We start from the raw sequence: 24,549 nt of genomic DNA on the forward strand, positions 1-24,549 counted from the left end.
TTCTCTCTTTCTCTCTCTTTCTCTCTCTCTCTCTCTCTCTCTCTCTTTCTCTCTCTGATTTTATAATCATTTATGAATGTTCCTTGTCATCTAGCTAAAAATGATTTCATAGATTGAACCTATCATTTTTTTTTAGGTTTTTAAATTAGCGCTCTTTTCCACCCTAGGCTTATACTCGAGTCAATAAGTTTTCCCAGTTTTATGTAGTAAAATTAGGTGCCTCGGCTTATATTCGGGTCGACTTATACTCGAGTATATACGGTAGTTTCTCTTTTCAGAGCATCTTTCCACATGAAAGTGTTGTGGTACCATTTTAGCTTATCAAGTATGGTTTGTGAGGAGCTAGTATTATGTTTAAAAAACAAATATCTCAGGAGCCTAAAATATTATCAACTGAGGAGATGTTATATTGCTATGAACTTCCTTTTGCTTTTGTCCTCCGTATATGTCGTTGTCCTACATAAAACAAAGGCATTTACTGCAACCTATGCAAGCCACTACATTTTTATATTAAGTTATGCATTATTTAACTACAGTAACACTTACTGACTGCAAGGGTACAGTATACCTGCCACTGTGCGAATTCCCAATAGAAGCCTTGAGTGATGTATGCCTGTGCCCACTTCCATGCATTGCGGTAAGCAATACTTTGTTAATTTATGCAACGTGGGCCTTGTGGAATTCATCTTTAACTCTTTTGAGGTATATGCTGTGGATGTGTCCTGCTTGTCCTTAGAACGAAAGCCCTGTGAAATATCTCTGGAAGTTGCATTATTTAGCCCCTTAAGTGCTAAGATCTGTATTTGACAACTGCTCCAGAATTTTAACTTAAATGGTATTTTTAGTGATTTTCAAAAAAATTTAAGGGACACAGAAAGCAGATAAAAAGTGGTGTGGGGTGGGGGGGGGGTAATTGAGGTATAGAATATAAAAGGGATAGGAGGGGGATACACAGTGGGATAAGAACACAACAATATTATATCACCAATTCACAATAGATAGAAAGGTATTAAGACATTCTTCATTAGGGAGATGACCATATTCACTCACACAGTGGCCTCTGATTGTGTCGATTGGGGAGAGTCTATAGGCGAAAGTGCTTGAAGCTGTGAATGAAGTTTGGGCACGCTAGGGGGGGCCCTTTCCCTCAGTAATATACACGTGCCAGTTAAACAATTTCATTAGCGGGGACGATGACGCAGTGGCGTACGGCGTTCCCACCGTCTCAATCTCAAAGCTGTATTGAACCGTAGTCATTACTTTCTGCAGAGGGGGGCGGGAACGGTGATTTACAAGATTGGGCTATAGTGGCACATGCAGCTATCATGATATGGCTAAAGACATATTTGGCATGCAAGGGTAAATGTGGGGCTTAGTGATGTAGAAGGATAACCTCGGGCGCTGGGGAAAGATCTTGTGCAGTAACCTTATTGGCCAAAGCGGTAGAATAAGTGAGCAGCGCCAAAAAATATGTAGCAAGTTGCCTACTACATTGTATTGGCGCTAACAGAACTTCAGCTGGGAGGACCACATCTTATGGAGTCTAGCAAGAGTGAGATACAGCCTATTAATTTATTTTATCAACATTTCTGTATGATTCACACATTTGGACATAAGATAAGAGTTCAGGAATATAGCTTGCCACTGGTCTCTGGAGAGATCTATATGCAGGTTATGCCAAAAGGATTTACAGGCCTTGTTGTCACCTTTCGTCAACTTCGTATGTTACGGGCCCAGGGGTGGCAAGAGATTGAGACCCTGTCTGGGGAGGGAGGTAAACCAATGTCTTATCTGGAGGTATTTATAGAATTCTCGGGCAGGGATATGGAACCTTTCTTAAATTTGCAGGAAGGAAAATAGTCCTTGTTCATTGAATAAATCAGCCATTGTCACTATACTGTAATCTCCAAAAGGTGAGATTGAGATCAGGTATCAGCTTGGCCAAGGTTAATATTAAGACATTTCTAGTGGAAACAGTAAAGTCAGAGGTGGCTGCTAATAATTTCTCATACTGCTAGGGAATCTCTTGTGTCTGAGGCATCAGGGCACTGAAGGGTCGCCAGCGTTTGGGGACCCAGAGCAAGTCTGCTATATGGAAATGTGGTGCTTTTTCTAAATCTACCCACAGCTTTTGGTGTATGGGCAAGGACCAGTCTCTGAGCTGGGAAGTTAAGCAAGCGTCGTGGTATTTGCCTAGGTCTGGGAGAGTCAAACCACAATGTTTAGGTAGACACATCCGAGAGCTAGCCATGTGTAGGTATTCAGTACAGAACATAGTTTGGCAAGTGTAGGTTTAGGTATGGCAACAGGTAATGTACAAAACAGATACATCCGTTTTGGCAACAACATAATTTTGAAGACTGCAAGTCATCCCAACCAGAAGATCTCGTAACAAATCCAACATTTCGTGAGTGTCGAGACTTGTAACACTAGGGCCATGAAGTTTAATTCCAGGGTAGTATCAAAATTTGGGGAAATTTGCACACCTACATATGGTAAAATAGTTGTTTTCCAGGAATAGCGAAAATGTTTCACCTTTGCTGAAGAAGTATTAATTGGTAGAGCATCCGATTTAGAGGAATTGAGCTTGTAATTAGAGGCTTGGCTATAGGAGTCTAGAATTGAATGTAGCTAATTGGGATTCTAACATCTCACTGGGGAATGTCCCCTGTTCCACACCAGCGTTAAGTTGTTTAAGTACGGGGATAAGCTCCGCTTGGAAGGTAATTTGAAAGTCATTGCTATAACCGCTGGACCTGGAGTCTTGTCTCTGGGAAGGTTTTTAATCGCCACCTGGATTTCTGCCTGGGACCAGGGAGTGAGGAGAATACTTTCAGGAAGCTATCTATGTCTGCTATAGCTGCAAGATTCCCGGTGACATAAAACTTTTGTCGGCGCCAAGTTAGGGCCTGTTGTGTTAGGGACATAAGCAATTTTTGTAATTGGGCCCTCACTTGTGTAAGTTCAGTCTTTAATTCCGTAGAAGGGTGGATTTTATTTTGCGTTTAGAGTTTGGTTTCCAGCTCAGTTTGGAGATGGGCATTCGCCCCTTTCAAACAGGACCCTGTCTGGGTTGCTACGCCTCGTATTACCGTCTTAAGGGAGCACCAAACAGTGAAAATGGAGATCTCCTCCGGGAGTTAGTTTGACATTATAATTGGAGAGCTTCCTTAAGAGCTAGTTTAGCTTCAAGAAGAGTGAATAAGTATGATGACATACGCCAGGGCCTAGGAGGTATATGGACTCTCTTCAGACGCCATGTCCAGAGTAACGGCAGAATTTTAATCTGGGCGGAGGCTTGCAAAATCCATTTATCTGTAAGGATGAGATCAATGTGGGAATAGGAGTTGAGAGGTAGAGAAATAAGTATGGTCTCTGCCGCTTGGGTTGGAAGTCCGCTAGGGATCATGCAGGTCATGTTCCACCATGAGTTTAGTAAAAACCATCGAAGGGCATGGGGGAGAAGAGTTGGAAGATGGCTGTAGAGAGGAGGACCTGTTTAGCCTAGGGTTTGCGACTATATTGAGATCGCCCATAATAATCAAACTGCCTTCCTTATGACGATCTATTTCCCTGAACGCCTCAATTAGGAAGGTGATTTGTCAGGAGTTTGGGGCATAAAGAGAATCTAAGGTCACTAGTTTATATTCTAAAAGTCCAATCAATATCAAGTATCTTCCTGCTTTTTCTGTCAAGGTGGTCTTATGTATGAAAGTGACTCTGGAACTAATTAATTTGTGCTTGAGAGGCACATTGGCTGTATAGCACAATGGATAGTAACGGTCCCGGAGGAGAAGGGGGCATATGCCAGAGAACGAGTCTCCTGTATAGCGACCACATCAGCCTTCAGTTAGTGCCTGCCTCCATTTATTTGGGGAGTTTAGGCCTCTAGTGTTTTGAGAGATAAATAGATCCATTTATTCTGGTGTAGGAGATACAAGGAATGTCTAATCTTAAGCCTACTGGCTCCCGATAATGCCAGTAGTGAGGCGACCAAAGGTGGTGGTAGGTGTGGTGTTCCGTGAGGGGAAAAGTGGAGCGGGGATGGGGGAGCAAAGAGAAAGATAGGAGAATGATAACTGAAATAACCCGAGGGAACCAGCAAAGTAAGTAACTAGGGGCGGGATAATCCAAAGAGGACATGTCTCACCCATGTCAACCCATTAAACTATGGTAAACTAAATCCTGGAGTTAAACCCACGATTACAAAGATTTGCCCCTAGAAATATTTGGTCATGCAGATAAACCTATACTTTCAATACTGGCTGGCTACACTTTCGGTTAATATATATTTATTATTTAGTGGAAAATTCAGGCTAAAATATGACCTTATGACAGGCTAAAATATGACATTATTAGAAAGTTTAGTAAGCATTATGATGGGTGTTGGAGCGCATGAAGTTCAGACCTAGGGCTAGATTTACTAAACTGCGGGTTTGAAAAAGTGGAGATGTTGCCTATAGCAACCAATCAGATTCTAGCTGTCATTTATTTAGTACATTCTACAAAATGCCAGCTAGAATCTGATTGGTTGCTATAGGCAACATCGCCACTTTTTCAAACCCGCAGTTTAGTAAAAATACCCCATAGACATTAATGCGTGATATCCTCAGACTTATCACCACAGCTGACACCCATACCAGACAAACCTCGTTGTACACTGAGCGCTCGCTCAGGTCTCCATAGTGCGATTAAAGTGGACTGTATCTGAGCCCCTAAATCATACTGAAGGCAAAATACTTGAAGGAAACTCTCAAATACTGGAATCAACTGAATAGCTGTCAGAGACTTTGCAACTGACACAAATTGGATGCTCAGTTAAGTATTTGTCTTGAAGACAAACCTTATAAAAACAACCTTTCATGCAACTTTACTCTCTCATACATTGAAAACGATCGTTCTCATGCTTTGAACACTATTTATTCCTGTCTTTTAGTATGAAGCAACAGTCAGTGAGTGAATCATTAGATGGGAATGCTTAGAAATGTTTTCTTCTTTAGCACATTAAAAACCAGATGTGAAAAAAAACGCTTAGACGCTTAATAGATCACCTAATCTCTGCATTATTATTTATTTTTATAGCACTAAATAAAATTCCTTAGCACTGTATAATAGTTTATCAGGAGTAACATACTGTATACAGAGATTGTGTTATACAGAAGGTTGGTAGGGATTTGTTTGACAGAAGTTGATTATCCTAGTTAGTACAGCAAATAATGTAATTGTTCAAATTTAACTGTATCGAAAAGCTCTATTTTGCTTAAATCTAAAATAAGGAAGGAGATGAAGCATATTGCAGAAGTTTTTTTGATCAAGTAACATAAATGCATTACACAAACTAGTGAAAACACACACAGCCATCAAAATCACAAGAAGCTTGCAAGGAAATACTTGTCATGCTGCACTTGGCTGCTTCAACTTTTTGACCCATAGACACATATTTTTGGCCATTAGCTAGAAGTAGTGGGATGTATGTTTTTTGTTTTTTTATTTCTCCTATTTTGTGATAGAATCTGAGAATTGTGCATCATACTTGTTTAACTGAACTGCAGTGGAAAGTCAGTTTGAGACTGATCGATGCATTGCTTCTTATACGAAAGTGTATATAGTGGTCTGCACCACAATTATTATAGATATCTATTATCTTCCACCTTTACAAGTCCTCAAGCTGTGTTCTTTATGCTTTGAGTGCTGCTAACAATTGGACTGCAGTAATCTCATATTTAGGTTTCCCATAATCTTAAAAAAAGAAAAACCGTGACACCCATATGACCTGAAGTTTGCTCAGGCCATAAAACATACCCCATATTTAATTTTTATTTTTTCACAAATCTATGAGCAATTATTCTTGTAACTTTGGTTCATTGGGAGTAAGTAAAATTAAGGAAAAATAAGCAGTGAGTGTTTGGATTTTTGGTGGAGGAAAAGTGGGTTCTCCTTGGAAAACCAGGACATAGAAGGTGGTATACAAATGTATTTTGATTACTGCATCCTATTTCATGTACTATTACTATTGTAGCTATTTACTATGTATTTTATGTATACACGTGTTAAACTGTGAACTATGTGAGGCTTGTTTTATTTTATTTTTTTTATTTTTGTATATTAAAATGCTCTTGTTAATCTATAGTTTGCTGTGAAATAGATTTTTTTTTTTACTCAACAATTAATACAATGTGTTTCTATGTCTGTCAATGGTCAGTCATACTTTTTCATTGGTTTCTTTAGAACATCTGTTTAATTCAGAGAACCCCACTTTTTAAAGTACCCATGTTATACATGCTGGAGATAGACATTTGTGGGGTGAATCTATATTCAGCCTATCAATTCTCTAGAAATTAGTGATATAAGAGACATGAGGCTCATATTGACTGATTGCATTATTGGCGCATGTGAATTACATTGTCCAGGTTTAGCCTGACATTCCACTGCAGTTATGTTTAAAATGTAATTACTTCACCTCCCTTTGCAACTTCTTATGTCAGCTAAAATTTATCATTAAGAGTAACTTATTTTTGGTAATAGGGAATACTAAGATCTACTTAAATGTATAGATGTCCTACAGCATAAACCTACCAATAATTAGAGATACTCACTGACACCCGTGAACTGGTTTTGGTTTTGGATCTGGATTAGCTTCGTGTTTTGGTTTTGGCAAAACCGCCCTCGTGTGTTTTTGGTTTAGGATTTTTTTTTTTAGAAAAAAATCATAAAATATGCTAAAATCACATAATTTTGCTATTTTTTTTGTTCCTACATTATTATTAACCTCAATAACACTAATTTCAAGTCATTTGCAGTCAATTTTGACCACCTCACAGATCACAATATTTTTTTTCATACACTTTCGGACAAAGACTGCAGCGACCTGGCTGGATGGTAAGCGTCAGAGCAATGACACAAACACTCGGAAGTTCTTAGCACATCTAGGACACATTGGCACACAGCAGTGGCAGAAAAGAATAATGGTGCAAGATGGAATTGTCCTTGGGCCCGACCTCCTTCCCACCCACCGTTATGTTGGATCTTAAAAAGGAATCCAAAAATTGCGAGATTCGATGACGTAACAATGATGTTTTGGCTCGTTTTCAAATCCGAAAAAGCGCAACAGTACTAAGCCCACACACACACACACACACACACACACACACACACACACACACACACACACACACACACACACACACACACACACACACACACACTTTGCTGTTTATCATAACTTAGTGAACTCCACCCAAAACATTTTTGGTTTTTGGTTCAGTTCTGCTTTTAAATAAAACAAAGAAAAAAATGAATGAATGTTGCTGCTGCCTTTCCAGCCCTGAGAACCACCTCCCACACAGGTGGGTCATTTCTTTTAGAAATTGTTGCCACCTATGTTTATGTCCTGACTTCGAACAGTTGAAAATATTTGTAGAGCCCAGTATGGACATGGCAGGCTACAATACTGATCCAGTTTATAAGGGGTATTTTACTATCCCTTTTAATTACAGCACATAACAGACAATCACTTCAAACTTCATTCTATTTAGAAAACCAGAGAATTACGTGTGTCTCAATTAATTTTTGAGAAGCCGGTAGAGAATGTTGGAAAGAATTTGTATCCTCAGCATGTTATGATTATCTGTCCCCTACTGTCATGTCATCTGTAGAACTGATCTGTAGCCTTCAGAAGACTATTTCTAAGGGATTAGTTGTGGCATTGTTGAATTAATGATTTTTAATAGCAGGTTCTTAATTAAAACACCGGCCTCCCAGGCCCCCTTGAGCAGCTGTTGAAGCGTCCAAAGGAGGCAGCAAACAGCTGGCCTGAGATAGACTATTCTCAGCACGAGCAGGTTGAGAAAGAACCACCTTGCCATTTTAGGGGGTTTATTAGTCCTGCCAGCAGCATTAATGCAGACAACCGCATAATAGTTCTATAGGCAGTGTGATGTCTGTGTTCTCTGAATAGCACTTAAATGAAGGCAGCCAGACACTGTGCAATCTTGTCACTTAGCCTAACTACCAGATCTGTAAACAATTTGTCTCATTTGTACAGATCCACTCCTCCAGGTGCTGTACTGTGTAACCAGATTTCACTGCATATCTTGCTGCTCTATTCTCCCATCCACATCTTGGTTGGGTACTAACCTCACACCCATCTTATGAGGTCAGTGTCCAACGTAACGTACCATCCTAATGGATCAATTCTGATTTAACTGGTTTCAGTCTGGTAACCCAGAGCAATCACTGACCATTTTGTTAAAAAAAGAAAAGAAAAAAGAATGAACTATATTTGTCAGCTAAAATCAAGCCCTGAGTGGTCAGTATTAGTTCCAGTTGTTAGTATAAGAAATGTAAAATTGAGTGCAGAGATCTATACATTTGGTGTGCAAGCTATTGTCTTCTGTAATTGTCCACAATATTTTTCCAAGTGGCTCCCTACTGTATTCTTTAATTGTCTAAACACAAGAAGTCACATGTGACTACAAAAGGTTGTGCAACTAAGGTTATCTGAAATACCCTGATTATGATCCTTTATTTATACCAACATGTTACGCAGAGATTTACATTGAGGGGATCGTAATACAAACAAATTACAGAAAATGACAGAGGGTAAAGATGACACTGCTAGAAGAGCTTTATAATCAGAGGTGTAGGGAACAAATGGGAAAGTACATGTGCAGCAGCATTATCAGCCAATGTAACTGGCATTTGTGTGCAGTAACCAGTGGTGTGGTTGGAATCAAGGGAGACAGTGCTGTCAACATTTACATTAACCAAACTTCCTCATTCTTACGAATTCGTAAGTGGACAACCCCTTCTTAATATACATCCATCAATAAAGCAGGGTACCCCCTTTTCTTCATCACTTATATAGCACCACCAATTCTACAGCGCTGTACAGAGAATATTTGTCATTCACATCAGTCCCTACCCCATTGGATCTTAGTCTAAATTCCCTAGCGCACATACAGAGCACCTAGAGGAAACCCACACAAACACGGGGACCCCAGTGCTGTGAGGCAGAGGTGCTAACCACTAGACCACCATGCTGCCCCTTTACATGAGGCTTTCAGTGCTAGCTACTTAATCTGGCCACAGCTCTACATTTCAGCTCTTAGGAAGCTCTATTGTATGCATTTGCCCTGGACTTGACTCCTTGGGCCCCCTGCTTCAAGTAACACAGGACTGTGTGTGGTGACCCTGTTTGCTGTATGTAGGTGCATGCTTTATTAAACCTCCCAAGTCACACCCATTTTTCAGGATTCACCCAGCCCCCATTTTTTACTTGACTACTCAAAAAAATCAGGACGTTTATGGTTCAAAAAACATATTCTTAATATAGGTTACAAATAATAGTTTTGTGCAATTGATTATAATTTCCTTTATATTTGCTCTTATGCATAGTTATATCTTATGGCTGGGACTACAAATACTGTCTTAAAAATACTCGTCAATGCCTACATATTTAGAACCCAAAATCAGGAACTGGCCTGCTACACTGCAAAGCCATGTGCATGCAACCCCTGATTGTAACTAATGGCACACTGAATGGGGGACGCTGCAGGCTCCAGGCACATGGTGATGACTTGTCATTGTGGCATCTAGCATGCTAACCATTGCTGGTTATACCATGCCAACCACTGCTGTCTATACCGTTGGCCACCGCACGGTATGATAAGTTATTAATAAGTGAGAATTTTCTATATAACTATTGCATTTTCCACAAGTCCCTTCTTTTGGAGAGGCTAATTCTATCATAAGCTATACAGTTTTATGTTGCGGCATGCTTATTTCTCTACATGTTTTGTAACAACTGCAGTGTGTGTTCTCAAGGATGCTATAAAAAATTTCTAAGCATTAGCAAAATAAAATAAATGACTCTGTAAACCCATAAACAAAATAAGAATCTGTTTTAAGTCAATTTAATGTTACTAAAATCCAGAAGATTCAACATACTGACAGTGTTTTGCTGGTTGGTACCCAACAGCTAAGTGATCTTGTGACACATGGTGAAGCCAGCCAAGATTATCAGGTTGTTAGAAAATCTCATGGGTTTCCGAGATGAGAGAAGGAAATTGGAGCAGATTTGTTTCTGTATTATATATACAGTATATGTGTGTATTTTCAGCAAAGTATTTATTTAGCTTGTTTAGTGGATAGATTCTAAAGTGTAATACTTCTTAAGTTTGTAATATGTGTGACCTTTTCTTTTTTTTTTTTTTTTTTTTTGTTGTATAATGGCTTTTGAGCCTTCCGCTGCAAAGCAAGATAAACCATCCTCTCCTAATTAGAGCAGGGCTGGATAGTCGAGTAAATCAATTAATCCTTACGTCAGAGCCTTAATCTTCAGTCCTTGTGGTTTGAACATGTATAAACCAGCAATTCAACTTTATGCAATATAATATATAAATCCTGGTCAAACAGATGCATGTGCAAAGCAAGGAAAATATTTTAAATTCCGAATATTTAAAAAAAAGTACAGAATTTGGTACATAAATTAACCTACAGTCCATTTGTTTGCCCCCATAATTTTAATACCAAGTCTAACAAAAGACATTTGTTTTTCCCATGAATTCTTAAATTCAACTGCTGGGAGACTGTTTCATGTATCCATCTCCTTTTTTATAAAAGAAAATTTTTCTTATGTTGAATTAATGGTGATGTAATAGTACCTGTATGAAACTGGAGCACAGCTAATTGCAAAAAAAAAAGAACTCTTGGCACCACAATTATAAATACCATTGCCAAAGCTTTATAAGCAAGCACTTTAAAAACTAAAAGTAAAGTAATGCAAGTCTCAGAACCCTATAACATCGTAATCCTGGAAGTAGAAGTGTCCCCGTGATGGAACACTCTGTATTAGTCACAGACCTGCTTTATAAATGTCATCTATTGCGCTTTCTTTTTGTTTTAAGTGTCAGGAACTCTAAATATTTATGTGTGATTGTCTTGTTTCTTATACTTTTTGGGCCATACTGTTCTTTTTAACAAGATGTGCCTTTGCGCCTCTCATCCTGCCGTCTGTTTTGGTCCTCATATTAAACTATATAAAGGGAATGGAGACAAAATAATGCAGACCAGGGTGATAAGTCAACAAATCTATAATGGCTGGCAATAGAGAGAAGCAATCGAGCAGAACCAACAGGATAAACCCAACATACACATATGTGATTGGGATGACTAGATTAGCAGACACTGTGTACTTGCAGGAGGTGAAAGTGGCTTCAGGTGGACCATTACTTTCAGGCTCATTTGCTAAAATTGTATTGAGGGGCAAATTTTGCTTTAAAAATTAGCCAATCAGACATTTGCTTTCATTAGCTAACTTACACAAGCTGATTGGTTGATGCAGTTAGGTTTAAATCTGCATTGAAATGCAACATTAATAATGAGTCTTTTTGATTACAGTCTTAGTAGAAGTCTAGGGGAAGCGATTTTGAAATAAAATACCTTGAAAAGCAGGGTATAAATGTGAAAATATTGTTTTTACTATAGTGATTAGGTCTCATACCTGCTGGTGTTAACATACATATATTTACTAGCTTCTTTAATGCTAGTAGTACCTACGTAAACTGGTCTGACATTGGAACCCATTGTTTTCAGTGTTCAATATTATCCTTGCATATGCGTGTGTTGCTTCTTGTTTCCATTCAATGTTTATAATGCAATTTAAATGCCTTCAGGTCAATTGAATCTCCTCCTGAATGCAAGTATAAAAACACTAGCTAACCACATGTCTTAAAAAACAACAAAACAAACCCACTAAATAAGCCCAGTCCATTACCCATATAAGGCCTGTCCACAATCTAAGCAAACAATGCCCAGATCTGCCCAGCCACAACCATATTTTGATTAAGATATGCTCAGTTTCTGATTGGCCCTGGAACGTAGTCACCTTGCAGAAATTTGGATAATTGGAAGGTGTGTGAACTGAATTTAATACAAGAGAAGCATATTTTCGCTATTGCCTGCACAAAGGGATAGTCAGACACTCTGAGCAAAAGGTTGTCTGCCATCTCTCTTTCTGCTATCTTCTATTTCCAGGACCTTGGTACATGGCTACATGATGTCATATGCCTTTTGGCCAATGCCCCAAGCTACTGAGCGTATTACCGCATAAATATAATTTTCAGAAGAGCTCTGGGAGGAAGTAAAGGAGTATAATAGAATGGTTGACTGATGATGGGCAAGATCTATATCCAGACTGTCGCACTTTTATAGAAAATAGGGTTAAGAATAGTAAAAAGTCCTATAATAAGCGCTATAAATGAATCTCTTAATATTTTCATTAGACTAATACAAAGGAAATTTTGAAAAAAAATGGATAACAGTGTTACGATTCAGATTAACACAGTTATGGAAAAATAACAAAAATATTAAAACACATATATAAATGTGCCTTGCATCCAGCATTGGCACTTTGCTTGTCTGTTATTGTAAAACATAGTTACAGAGCCCATTATGCTGTAAAGAACATGAAGACATACGCCAAGTTACTATTATGCAGAGCTCTTTTTTGAAGACCTTCCTTTGGAATTGAATTAAAGGCTGCATACTTGAGCTGTCTGTGACATGCACATTATATGTCTTATGCTGCTAGCACTGGAGTCATCCGGCAGCCACTTAGAGGAGGAGGTGGATCTCGGGCAGGAGATTGGTTATAGCAGTCTGTTTATTGGATTTCATGGGGTCATGGCAAGGTCTCCGGCTGTTAGGTGTTTCATCTTCTGAGCATTCACTCTTACCTTGGCACAGAACCTCTGAATTCAGTAAAGGAGATATAAGGGGTAATATTTGGGTGGGATTAGATGTATTTTATCTGTATATTTGCATAGCAAAAATTGTCCGAGAAAAGTACAAAAAAGTGGTTACTTTTTATATAGCTTTTTAAGTCATTGTTTTGTTTACAAATTTTATAGTTAATATTGTTCCCAATATATAAATGCAATACACTGAAGGGGACCACAAAAGACAATGCGCCTGCAGTGGCATAAATATTGAACATGGTAATGATACAAATTTCTGTATATTAAATTCACACACTCCATAAACCACAACTTACAAAGTATAATTCCGGTTACACACTGGCGTTAAGAAAATACTTGTGATGTTTAACATGGTGTCTGTAATTAGTGCTTACACCTGCGGTCAGGGGGTAGCGTCCTCTATTGACCCTCATCCACACCTTGCAGGTGATCAATATAATACAACAGGTCTACATGGACGTAACACAGCCTCACACTGCTTGTGTTTTTACAATACTACCACCAACTAAAGCTACACTCGCCACATCCTGACCAGGTTGTTATCTACAACTACTGAACAACCAGATGACAATGCACTCATACTCTCCAGCACTCCAGTGTTGAGCGATGATACTATATACAAGCCGGGGTCACTGTTCAACTTTTGTTTCCGGCCATAGGCGATTAAATCCGATCCAATCAGATAGATAGAATTTTAATGTAGTGTGACAAGCCCCAGCACTGTGCAATTATTGGTTGAATTAATTTATATTTTTTATAATGAAATACTGTGAAGGAAAGTATTATTTACTAACCTTAACAAAATGAGGAACCAAGAGTTACACCTTGCTTTCAGGTGTGTCCACAATTGGAGAATAAAATGTGTTTTATGTTGTACAGTAATCATTTTTATCAGTTTATGGGCTGTCCAAATATCTATAGCAGCACACACACACTTACACTTCTGAATAACTGAAACATGACAGATAGTTAAAACATGTTTATGGAACCTGTCTGATTAAGAACACACGCTAGCTTGCTAATAGTACAAACATTTTTATAGTGCCTCTATATATTTTTAGTGCTACACTGTGTCACATTAAACTTATATTGCCATTTCTACCTACAACATTGTGTATTAAAAAATGCAGTATATGTATTACTTTTTCTTATTATTCTTTGCCTTTTGAGTTGAGTGCCTGTTTATATAGCTGTCAGAATATGACAGTCAGAAGATAAACATGGCAGAGAGTGTAAGTGCAGTGGTAGTGCGGGTGTTGGTAGTTCTGTTTAGATTCTTTAGCAAGTGCATATACTGTTAAGTACATAGTAATGCACTTTAAGTCCATTAGCCACAGGTAATTTTCGGACACTTTGTCAGGACAATGCTTTATCTACCAAGAAAGCAAAACTGAGGAACCTAGCCACCTTGTTTTTCCTACATGTATGTGCTCTACTTGTAAGGAATTACTTTACCATATTATAAATACTCCTTTGGGAGGAGAATGCTGCATCATTTTCACTTATTGTTTATTTCCCTCTACTTTGGAAACACATCTTCAGTCATGGCCAATGAAAAATCATGTTGGCAAAAGCAAGCATATCTAATTTAATGAACCATGCTTATGGCAATTGAAGAGTTGTACTGGATTTCACTGTAGAATGATCTTGGATCATACAGCGGCCAAGCAGTTGCAGAGAGAGAGACATGTTGCCATGACAACAGCTATTAGTTCAAAAAGTATTGACGGTTGTTATGACAACAGAGGTCCCATTTTCACTGGCCCTAAGCAGATTGAGTTGACGGTTTAACAAAGTACAAAGGAGTCTCTATTTTCAATCATGGCATTTATTGCTTTGTATTGGCAGGTCAAGTAATGTATTTCAAATGACAAACTCATTTAGATTTTGGATTGTCAAATGAACTCTTGACTCTACTGCATTTCATCTGGCTCAGCTTGAAACCTCCCTTATATAAAAAAAATAAAAATAAAATAAGAAATGCATACACATACTATGCTATCCCCCACCTCATTTGTTTTTTTTTTTATTTTACATTATGCATCAGTGCTCTGAAAAAGCCTATCTATATTTCCTGAAGATCACTTTGTCTAGCTTCCCAGATAAAGGTTACTGTGACTTTAGTGTTTGGTTGCTTGTCATTGACATATTTTGAATAGGGATTAATAGAAATATATATTTAGGTGATTGAAATATGTTTTATTACCAAACTTCGGTAAAAGCATTGGCTGCATAAATACCCCTTTAATCCTAGGCTTAATGCACCATTAAATGGTGCTGTGTGGTGTATCTAGGCCTCTAAAGGGTATTTGAATAGCATGTCAAGCTATTGTTCCATACATATATATGTCGCAAAATCAATTATTCCTTTACATTTTCATCTCCATTACCCACCTTTGACATGTTGCGCATTGCCTACATTGGTACACAATAGAGTTAATGCCAGGTTTGGTACTAATCGTGAGAAAACAAATGTTAGATTAAGTATGTGATGGCTTCCCTGCTATGTAATTATCTCTCTTTAACGACTTATTAGCTGCTCTGGTTGTTGATTACACCTTCTAGGTGACACCCTTCAATAATGGATGGCATGCTAAATAGCTAGTAACTGCTGCAAAGCATTAATACTCTGGTCGCTGGGGACTTGTTAAAGTAACAACCTAATAACGCCACATCCTTATATGAAGTAATTGCTTCTCAGTTTGGTAGGTACAGCAGACTTTCATTTTATGTAAGAGTAAAAATATAGATTATAAATGAAATAACATGATTTTCACTAAATGCAGTAACCCTTTCATTGAGGCTTTCTTTTTGTATTTATTTCTTTAACAAAGTGCTGTTCATCCAGCCAGAGGCACAGGGTTTTGCAAAATATAAGTAGTCTGTTGATTGTAGGTGTCACGTAATGTAACAATAGTTATTATATGCTAGTAGGAAGCCAATTCATCAAAGTATCCAAAATTATCCAAAGCTATTTTTTTCTTTTTAAGGAGGACTCTGCCTTCAGATAAATCTGTTAATTCTAATAGATTTGCTTATTTTAGTTGCCCATAGATACAACAACGGATACAATTGTGCCCATTGCACATAACTGGGTTTATTTGTTGTCGTGACCAATGGAAATAAAAATGAATGCATCTATCTGTCTACAGAATAATGTCATTATAATTCCCCCCCTGAACTGTATCTCTGTACGTTCACTGGGCATATGATAAATAGTATTCATATTGACGTCATAAAGAGACGAGCCAGATCAATAGCTCCTTTTCGGAAAGGAGAAAGAGTTATTAGAATATTTGTCATGTTATATTTCCCACAGGGTTTAGAAGTAAATGTAAAAGCTGTAAAGCCAATTCATGACTTGCACAGAAAAATGGAGTATGGTGCTACTACATGTGGTTAAGTTGTATCTAGGTTTTGAAGATAGGGAAAATACAACCATCATTTGAATTTTTTTGGCTTTAATTCTTTTCACAAAGATAAATACCATAGTGTGAATGAGAAAGCAAAGCATGTGGAGGACACAAGATGTCATGAACAAAAAAATAATACATTGGTCAGCTAAAGTTATACCATAAATATATGCTCTGTTATAGGAATTACTTATGTTTCTTTAATTGTGAGTCTTTAAAGATGCAGTCTTAACATTTTCCTTTTGTGTTTGCCTGCTGTTACATTAAGAGGCAAATTTGTAAAACTTGTCATGTTGCAGGACTTGACTTGGCTTCTCTAAAGGTGTTATTAAATCTGCTTGAAGGGTTAAGGTTTAGTACAGGCTTGAAATTCAATTCTCTCATCTCCTACCCATCCTGTCAGTCTTATTCACAATACAACATCATTGGGCACATGGGGGTGGGTTTGTGCCCATAGGCTACATAGAGGAATAGCGTAAAACCTTGCCTTGCATAGTCATTCCCCTATGCTAGACACAATTAAGCACTGAACATTTTGACTCCCATGTTGCTTTGCAGAGTTAATTATATAGCTATATATATATTTGGTTATTTATATAGCACCATTGAATATGTAAACCTTTACACAAATGCAGAACAGGGAATAATATTCAATAAAGTGACATAATACAAGCACATTGACAGTTTTAAAACAGATTAGATAGAGGTTCTTCCCCAAAAAGCTTACAATCTAATTAATTTAACTTTGTAATGTAATGTAACATTGTTCATGTTTTGTGTTATCTTTGTTTTACTAATCAAATCAAACAAAACACATTTTTTGCAAAATAACATTTTATATGCTCTTTAACCTTTCTGTTCTAAAATCCTAATGGGAACATGTTGGTGATATCTCAATTTCTTCCAAGTGTGCTATAGCAGCATTTGGAAATGAATAGTGGTGTATTTAGCGTAGTGTGTCATAGATAGAGTTTGCTCCACATCTTGTGTGCAATCCCTTACCAGTCATTTGCATAATGCCATAAACCGTTATATTTCTGTTTGGGCACACTGGAATGTGTGTGATTTATAAGCTACGGAATACATTTCTAGTTCCGTATCCATTGCAGCCTGATAGTTAAAAATATTTTAATCTTTCTTTACCTAATAGTGTGTTTAAAAACCCATAATACAAGTTGAGTAAAAAGTGTAATGACTGTTACATTTCCCTAGATATACTCATTACTCCACGTTTATTAAACCATAGTGTATCATACTTTATATGCTTTCACTTATTGTGCCAAATGTACATGTTCTTATATTGTGATTTATTATATTGCCTTATTTCATATACTTTATAAAAGGAGTATTATTGAGATATATAGATAGATATATAGATATATAGATAGATAGAGATATATATATAGATATATAGATATAGATATAGATATATATATATAGATATATATATATAGATTATATATATATATATATATATATATATATATATATATATATATATATATTACACATTTACTGTGCCTGTCATTGTTGGGAGAAGCAGCATCCAAAGTTTGCTGTCAGACCATAAATATATATTCTATTAGTGCATTTGATGTGTGTAGATACATTATGATGACACTTCATATCTTTAGGCTACAACATTACCACAGGAAAGTGTTATTAATATTTAGCGAGTTGTCGGCCTTGTTTATAGTCTGCTCACCACACTTACTATTGGCTACTTTGTGTTTTTCTGGCTTTACCCGCTGTAGTACTCCTGGTAGGAAGCTGTTAAGAGAAGTGATGGACAACAGGCGGCCCGCTGAGCCTTCACCTGCACCTAACCCCCCCCTCCTGCTCCTTTTTACTTCATGCCCCACCAGCTCTGATTCGCTACTCTATGCCCCACCGAGCTTCAGTCCGTGGCCCAGCTCTGATTGAATGACCTCTGTATTGTGGGGCCTTCTCCACTAAATGCAGGGAGTTCACTGGACACCAGGCACAGGAGGAGGGCCGTGCAGTCAGCACCATGTGGTTTCCTCCTTCCTGCTGCTTGTTTCCTGTATTCCTCTTTGCGAGCAGGGCCTTCTCACCGCTTTGTCTGTTTTACCCAGTTTGTTTATTAGTTTACTGTATTTGTCCCCAATTGTAAAGCGCTACGGAATATGTTGGCGCTATATAAATAAATGATGATGATGATTAAGGAAAGGAATTTTAGTCAGAGTTTTATTACTAGTCATTATATTAGTAATTGGGTCACTGGCACTACCAGGGAAGGGGGTTGAGTGGGGTATTTGAGAAGTGTTTTGTCTGGAATATGAGGGACCAGGAGAATATGAGGGGTGAGTGGTGTCCTTGAGAGGTTTTGGGCTAAATTGGGTTCCTAATATCGTATTGTGGTGTGTTGGGTGATGGGCATTGTGTGGGTTTTGGGGGAAGGAGGGTTACTGACTGGCATGTGTGCAAGACACTGCAAAAACCTTAATTCATGCACTTATCATCGCCCGCATTGACTATTGCAATTCCCTCCTTACTGGTCTTCCCAAAAACAGACTCAAACTCCTACAGTCTATTTTGCACGCTGCGGCAAGACTGATTTTCCTTGCAAATCGTTATTCCTCTGTTGAATCACTCTGTATGTCTCTACACTGGCTGCCTGTTTTCTACCGAATTCAATATAAAATACTTTTACTAACCTACAAGGCCATCAACAAAGTTGCAGCAACATACATCTCCTCTCTTGTCTCAAAATATCTCCCAACTCGGCAACTACGTTCTACACAAGATCTGCGTCTCTCGTCCACCCTCATTACATCCTCCCATTCCCGGATACAGGACTTTTTTCGGGCTGCACCCACTCAATGGAATTCTCTCCCTCGCACAATAAGACTCTCCTCTGGTCTACAAACTTTCAAGCGATCACTGAAAACCTACCTTTTCAGACAAGCTTATAATATTCCTCAACCACCCTCTTAACCTCCCTACCTTAGCCTATTACCGCCTGTTACACAATTTCACACAAGACAACTACCACCTGACCAACATTGTTGTGTGACAGGATCATATAGCCTATAAGTCGCTTTTACTTTTGCAGCCTGGCTGGGTCAAAATGCAAAATGTAGACTTAACCTCATGTGTCAACTCCCATTGTCCCATAGATTGTAAGCTTGCGAGCAGGGCCTTCTCACCTCTTTGTCTGTTTTACCCAGTTTGTTTATTAGTTTATTATGTCTGTCCCCAATTGTAAAGAGCTACGGAATATGTTGGCGCTATATAAATAAATGATGATGTGGGGAAATCCGAAGGGTGTTCTTTTTTTTTTTAGACCATTATAGTTTTAAAAGGAACTTGCATTTGTTATATTTAGCTTTTAAAATCGCAACATATTTACAGCATAATATGTAAAGTATTCCAGATATTTGAGTACTACATATTTTGAATTTAAATATTTTCAATGAGCGCATAGTTTATTGGTCACTTTAGCAAGTTTTAGCCATTTTCTCAGTATGGTAACGTTCATAATGTATGTTATCCAACTATTGACAGTCATGTGCAAACTATTTGTACTTGTTTTCTGCTGCCATAAGAATGGAATATAGGGCATATAAATACAGTTGGTTTTATAAAGCAGAATCCTGAGCATCTTTATCCACCTTTTGATCCTTTGAATCTGCAAAGAATTGTCTGATCTTTTACACTTTAACATACCTCCTACTCAGTGCTGCACAGGTCTTCTCCATTTATTACAGTAGAATGTACAGACAGTTGTTATCATTCAGAGTTGTCCATGCTACTTTTAATTTGGGACCTCTTGTAACTACAGCTTGATCTGGAACAGCAGGATCAGTTTCCACTTCGGTCAGACACGTCAGAGCCAAATCACATGTGGCAGATCATACACATATGACAGCAGATTCCTGGACATGCCAGAAAACATACTGCCATCAGTGTATATGTGGTTAATGTAAACTTTAAATACATTATATATCGCGTTTACCATTGGGGCATTTAAATTTAATAAGAGAGCTGTCAATTTAATACCACTAACTTAAAATCTGTTTTAATTATGGTGTTCATAGTTGTTGTTAAAACAGATATCTGATTATTGCATTCACATGGCATTACTGTAGTTCAATCAATGTGTTGATTTCTTTCCCAATTCAATATACAATGTTTTCATGTAGACTGTCTCAGTCAGTGACACATATTTTTTTTTCTTTGCAGTGCGTCTCCATGACAGTATTTCAGAAGAAGGTTTTCACTATCTTGTTTTCGATCTGTAAGTATCATGGTTCCTGCTCACTTCAATAAAAAATAACTGCAGCTGCCTCCATATCAGCCAAATGCACTGTAGGCAAGAGAGTTGCTAGTATATTTGCAATCCTTACACTATGCTTTTGTTCAGCATAAACCTGTGTCTTTTCTCTTGTTAACGGGCATTAAGGGTTAACATTGCTCAGAATTGCAAATATGTACTAAGATAATAGGCAACCAATAGGAATTGGCTTTCATCCTGTTAGGACAAGTTAAACAATGAAAGTAAATGTCTGAGTGTTTTGGGTTTAGTGCAGATTTTCACCTATGAGCAATGTTTGTAAATAACCCGTACTATGGAGGCTCATTTATAAAATTACAAATTCCGTCTTCTGATGTCACATGCCTACTTTTGCTGATTATATATTTATTTTTGTGGGTTACACGTGGATTTTTGGGCCGGGATGACTGCGGAGGTGAAATGGTTTGCTCTGTCTGGTGTAGTGAGGGGGGGGGGGGGGGGCGGGGCGTTCCTTGCTATCTATCTGTGTGTACCTTTTGCACCTACATGCTATAGTATGCAAAAAATATTTCACCCCTTTAGCATTTTGTAACATTTTATTATCGTTATCTTGGAATGGAAATTGATTTGTGAATTATTATCACTGATCAACACACAGCAGTCTCTCCTGTCAAATAAAAAAAAACCTCTGAAGCTTTTTTTTTTTTTTTTTCTTAATTACAAATAAAAATGACCACAATTGATTGCATAAGTGTTTACACCTTTTGCTAAAATACACAAAAATTAAACTGTAAAAAAAAAGTTTAATTTAGAATAAAGAGCAATCAAAGCAGATCCCCAGAAAGTTATTAAAGCACCTATCAGGGGAAGTATATCAGGTTTTCAATGACTTTTAATATCTCCTGGAGCAATGTCAAGTCCATCATAAAAAAACTGAGAATATAGCAAAACTTTGAATTTGTATAGAACAGGATGTCATCCAACCAGGAAAGCACTTTACTTGTTAGGGAGGTCACCACAAGGAATTTTAGTCTTCCATGGTGGAGATGAGAAAACTGCCCATGGCAACACCATAGCCCGGGCACTTCACAGATGTGCCCTTTATGAGAGGGTGCCAAATAGAGAACTAAGTTAACAAACATGAAATCTCACCTAGAGTTTGCCAAATGCTCTAATATCAAGCGAAGGAAGATTCCACAAGCTGGAGGGACCAAGATTGGACGTTTTGACCTCAATGCTAGGTATGTAGCACAAGCTTACACCGCTCATCATCCCACGAACACTAGATCAACTGTAAGGTATGGTTGCTGGACCATAAGCCTCTGGGGCTGGAGCAACATCTGTTGGAGGAAAGCCTGCTGAGACCTTGAATGTGGAAGAAGATTTCTATTCCAGGTGCACAGTGACCCATAGCATACAGCATGTGTGTGCAGTGGCTTAAATACAAAACAATCAATATCTTGGAGTGACCCAGGCAAAGCTCAGTCTTCAATCTCATCGAGAATCTGTAGAATGATTTGAAAACTGCTGTGAACACGAATCTGCAATAATTAGAGGAGCCCAGATACACTCTCGGCTGTAATTCTCGATAAAGGTGTTTCTACTAAGTATTAAATACTTGTGCAATCAATTATTATCTATTTCTATTTAAGAGGAAGTTTTTTTGTTGTGGTATTTTTTTTTTTTTCTCTTTATCTTGCATTGATCAGAGTAAGGTAAGAATTACTAAATCCATTTTGATTCCATGGTGTAAGAAAAAATATTTTTTTTATAGCCACTATACATAGTACACCATGCTGCAGGGAAGCTTTGAGACACACTAATCAATGCTCGGTTGAAGTGAGGACAAAATGCAAGGTTATGTTTACACTTTTGCCCAGCTTTGTTTTTCAGCGGCCTTCGCGGGAGTCCTTACTGAGTTTTTGTCTTTTTCTGCATTTTTCTAGGTGCATTAAGTCATTAATATACCAGCCAGATCAATCCAGTATTCGTATAATTCCTAATTTACCACTCTTAAACCCAGGTATTATACTCTGTAAGTAAGGACTGGACAATATTATGTAGAAGCTGGGAGCCAGCCAGACAAATCTAGGAGCCAACTTTAATTTTAAGTAACCAGGAAAAAGGTGCATCCTGTATTTATAAAACTTCCAAAATAAAAGGTTAAACGCCTGCAGTCCATTTTTAGGTGCCTGGCTCCTAGTGTTTGCCCAGCCTTGCTCTAAACACACTTGTGGAGATCTAGCCCATTAAACTGAATGTTGTGTATCCTATTTGCAGCCTGGAATACGGTTTCTACAGTAATCTTTTTGGAAAGAAAATACTTAAATACTTGATTAAAAACTATTATATATCGTACACAAAAGATGTCTTACCTGCATATATATATATATATATATATATATATATATATATATATATATATATATATATATATATATATGTGTGTGTGTGTATGAAAATGTAGATTGAAGCTGCCATACTTAGAATATTACAGCTCCCTCCCTACAACAGCTTAATTGACATTAAGAATTATATCCAAAATATGTGTGTGTCCAAGAATAAAATGCATATGTATTCTATGGAAGTTTTTACTTGTATCAAAGAATATGCTTTAATATTAAAAATAATAATAACATAAAAATATTATTGCTTGGACTCGCACAGCCCCACTGTGATGATAATGCTCGAGCTATAAGTGTATATATAGTAAGCGGCATATCTATCAGTAATATATGCTCAATTTGGGGAGTGGTTATGTCACTTGTCACATGACTCATTTTGGAAGTGTTCTGAATTGGGATGCATAACTGACAACAAGGTGAAACACCCCTAAATGTAAGGATCACCTCATACAAGTCATGTTCTTTGTCTCAAGTTGAAACTTGTGTATTATGCGGAATGTACCAGATACCGAAACAGTGTTATGGCCCATATAAAATCCACTCTGCCTTTTGTGAATTTGTATATTTGTGGAACTCTGTGGCTCCTAATATATTACAGTATTACAGTAGTAAGTGGTCTAAAACTAATTCAGAACCTCTGATTGTTATATTTTTTTCCCAAACAAACCAATGTTTACAGTGATTTCTTCTCTCCCTGCTTGTAATGGGACAAATTATGTTTGTTTGTCTGCTTGGAAACCTTAAGGGTCCCTCATGGGTAGTTAAGACCTAGCCTGAGTCATTGTGCTGCTATCAGTTAGTTTGCAGTTTCTGAGTCACTCTTAGCACAGTGCCAATTGACCCTTCATGGCTAGCAGGTCTTATAGAGAGAGGGAGTGCTCTGCCATAGGCTCCCCCTTAGGCTCTTAGCTTGGCCTTATAGAGAGAGGTAGTGCTCTGCCACAGGCTCCCCCTTAGGCTCTTAGCTTGGCCTTATAGAGAGAGGTAGTGCTCTGCCACAGGCTCCCCCTTAGGCACTTAGCTTGGCCTTATAGAGAGAGGGAGTGCTCTGCCACAGGCTCCCCCTTAGGCACTTAGCTTGGCCTTATAGAGAGAGGGAGTGCTCTGCCACAGGCTCCCCCTTTGGCTCTTAGCTTGGCCTTATAGAGAGAGAGAGGTAGTGCTCTGCCACAGGCTCCCCCTTAGGCTCTTAGCTTGGCCTTATAGAGAGAGAGAGGTAGTGCTCTGCCACAGGCTCCCCCTTAGGCACTTAGCTTGGCCTTATAGAGAGAGGTAGTGCTCTGCCACAGGCTCCTCCTTTGGCTCTTAGCTTGGCCTTATAGAGAGAGGGAGTGCTCTGCCACAGACTCCCCCTTAGGATCTTAGCTTGGCCTTGCCTTATAGAGAGAGGTAGCGCTCTGCCACAGGCTCCCCCTTAGGCTCTTAGCTTGGCCTTATAGAGAGAGGTAGTGCTCTGCCACAGGCTCCCCCTTAGGCTCTTAGCTTGGCCTTATAGAGAGAGGTAGTGCTCTGCCACAGGCTCCCCCTTAGGCTCTTAGCTCTGCTGTTTTTTTTTTTTCCCCATCTATTTCTCAACAACCTTTCTCTCTTTCTCAGGGTCACAGGCGGAGAGCTGTTTGAAGACATTGTAGCAAGAGAATATTACAGTGAGGCAGATGCCAGGTGAGGATAAACGTGTCACATTCCATAGGCCAATGAACGCTCTCTCAATTGAT

General features: G+C 38.2%; 1 protein-coding gene across 33 annotated transcripts in view; it reads left to right on the plus strand.

Moving 5' to 3' along the window:
- The window catches only part of CAMK2G (calcium/calmodulin dependent protein kinase II gamma), a 182,854-nt gene that overhangs the window by 89,008 nt on the left and 69,297 nt on the right, over nt 1-24,549 (plus strand). For all 33 annotated transcript variants that reach the window (XM_075216644.1, XM_075216648.1, XM_075216654.1 and 30 more), the window contains exons 4-5: nt 20,378-20,432; nt 24,431-24,496. In XM_075216644.1, coding sequence (XP_075072745.1) covers nt 20,378-20,432; nt 24,431-24,496 — 121 coding nt within the window. The remainder of the gene's footprint in view (nt 1-20,377; nt 20,433-24,430; nt 24,497-24,549) is intronic.

This window comes from Mixophyes fleayi, chromosome 6 (assembly GCF_038048845.1).
Source record: "Mixophyes fleayi isolate aMixFle1 chromosome 6, aMixFle1.hap1, whole genome shotgun sequence".
Lineage (NCBI taxonomy): Eukaryota > Metazoa > Chordata > Amphibia > Anura > Limnodynastidae > Mixophyes > Mixophyes fleayi.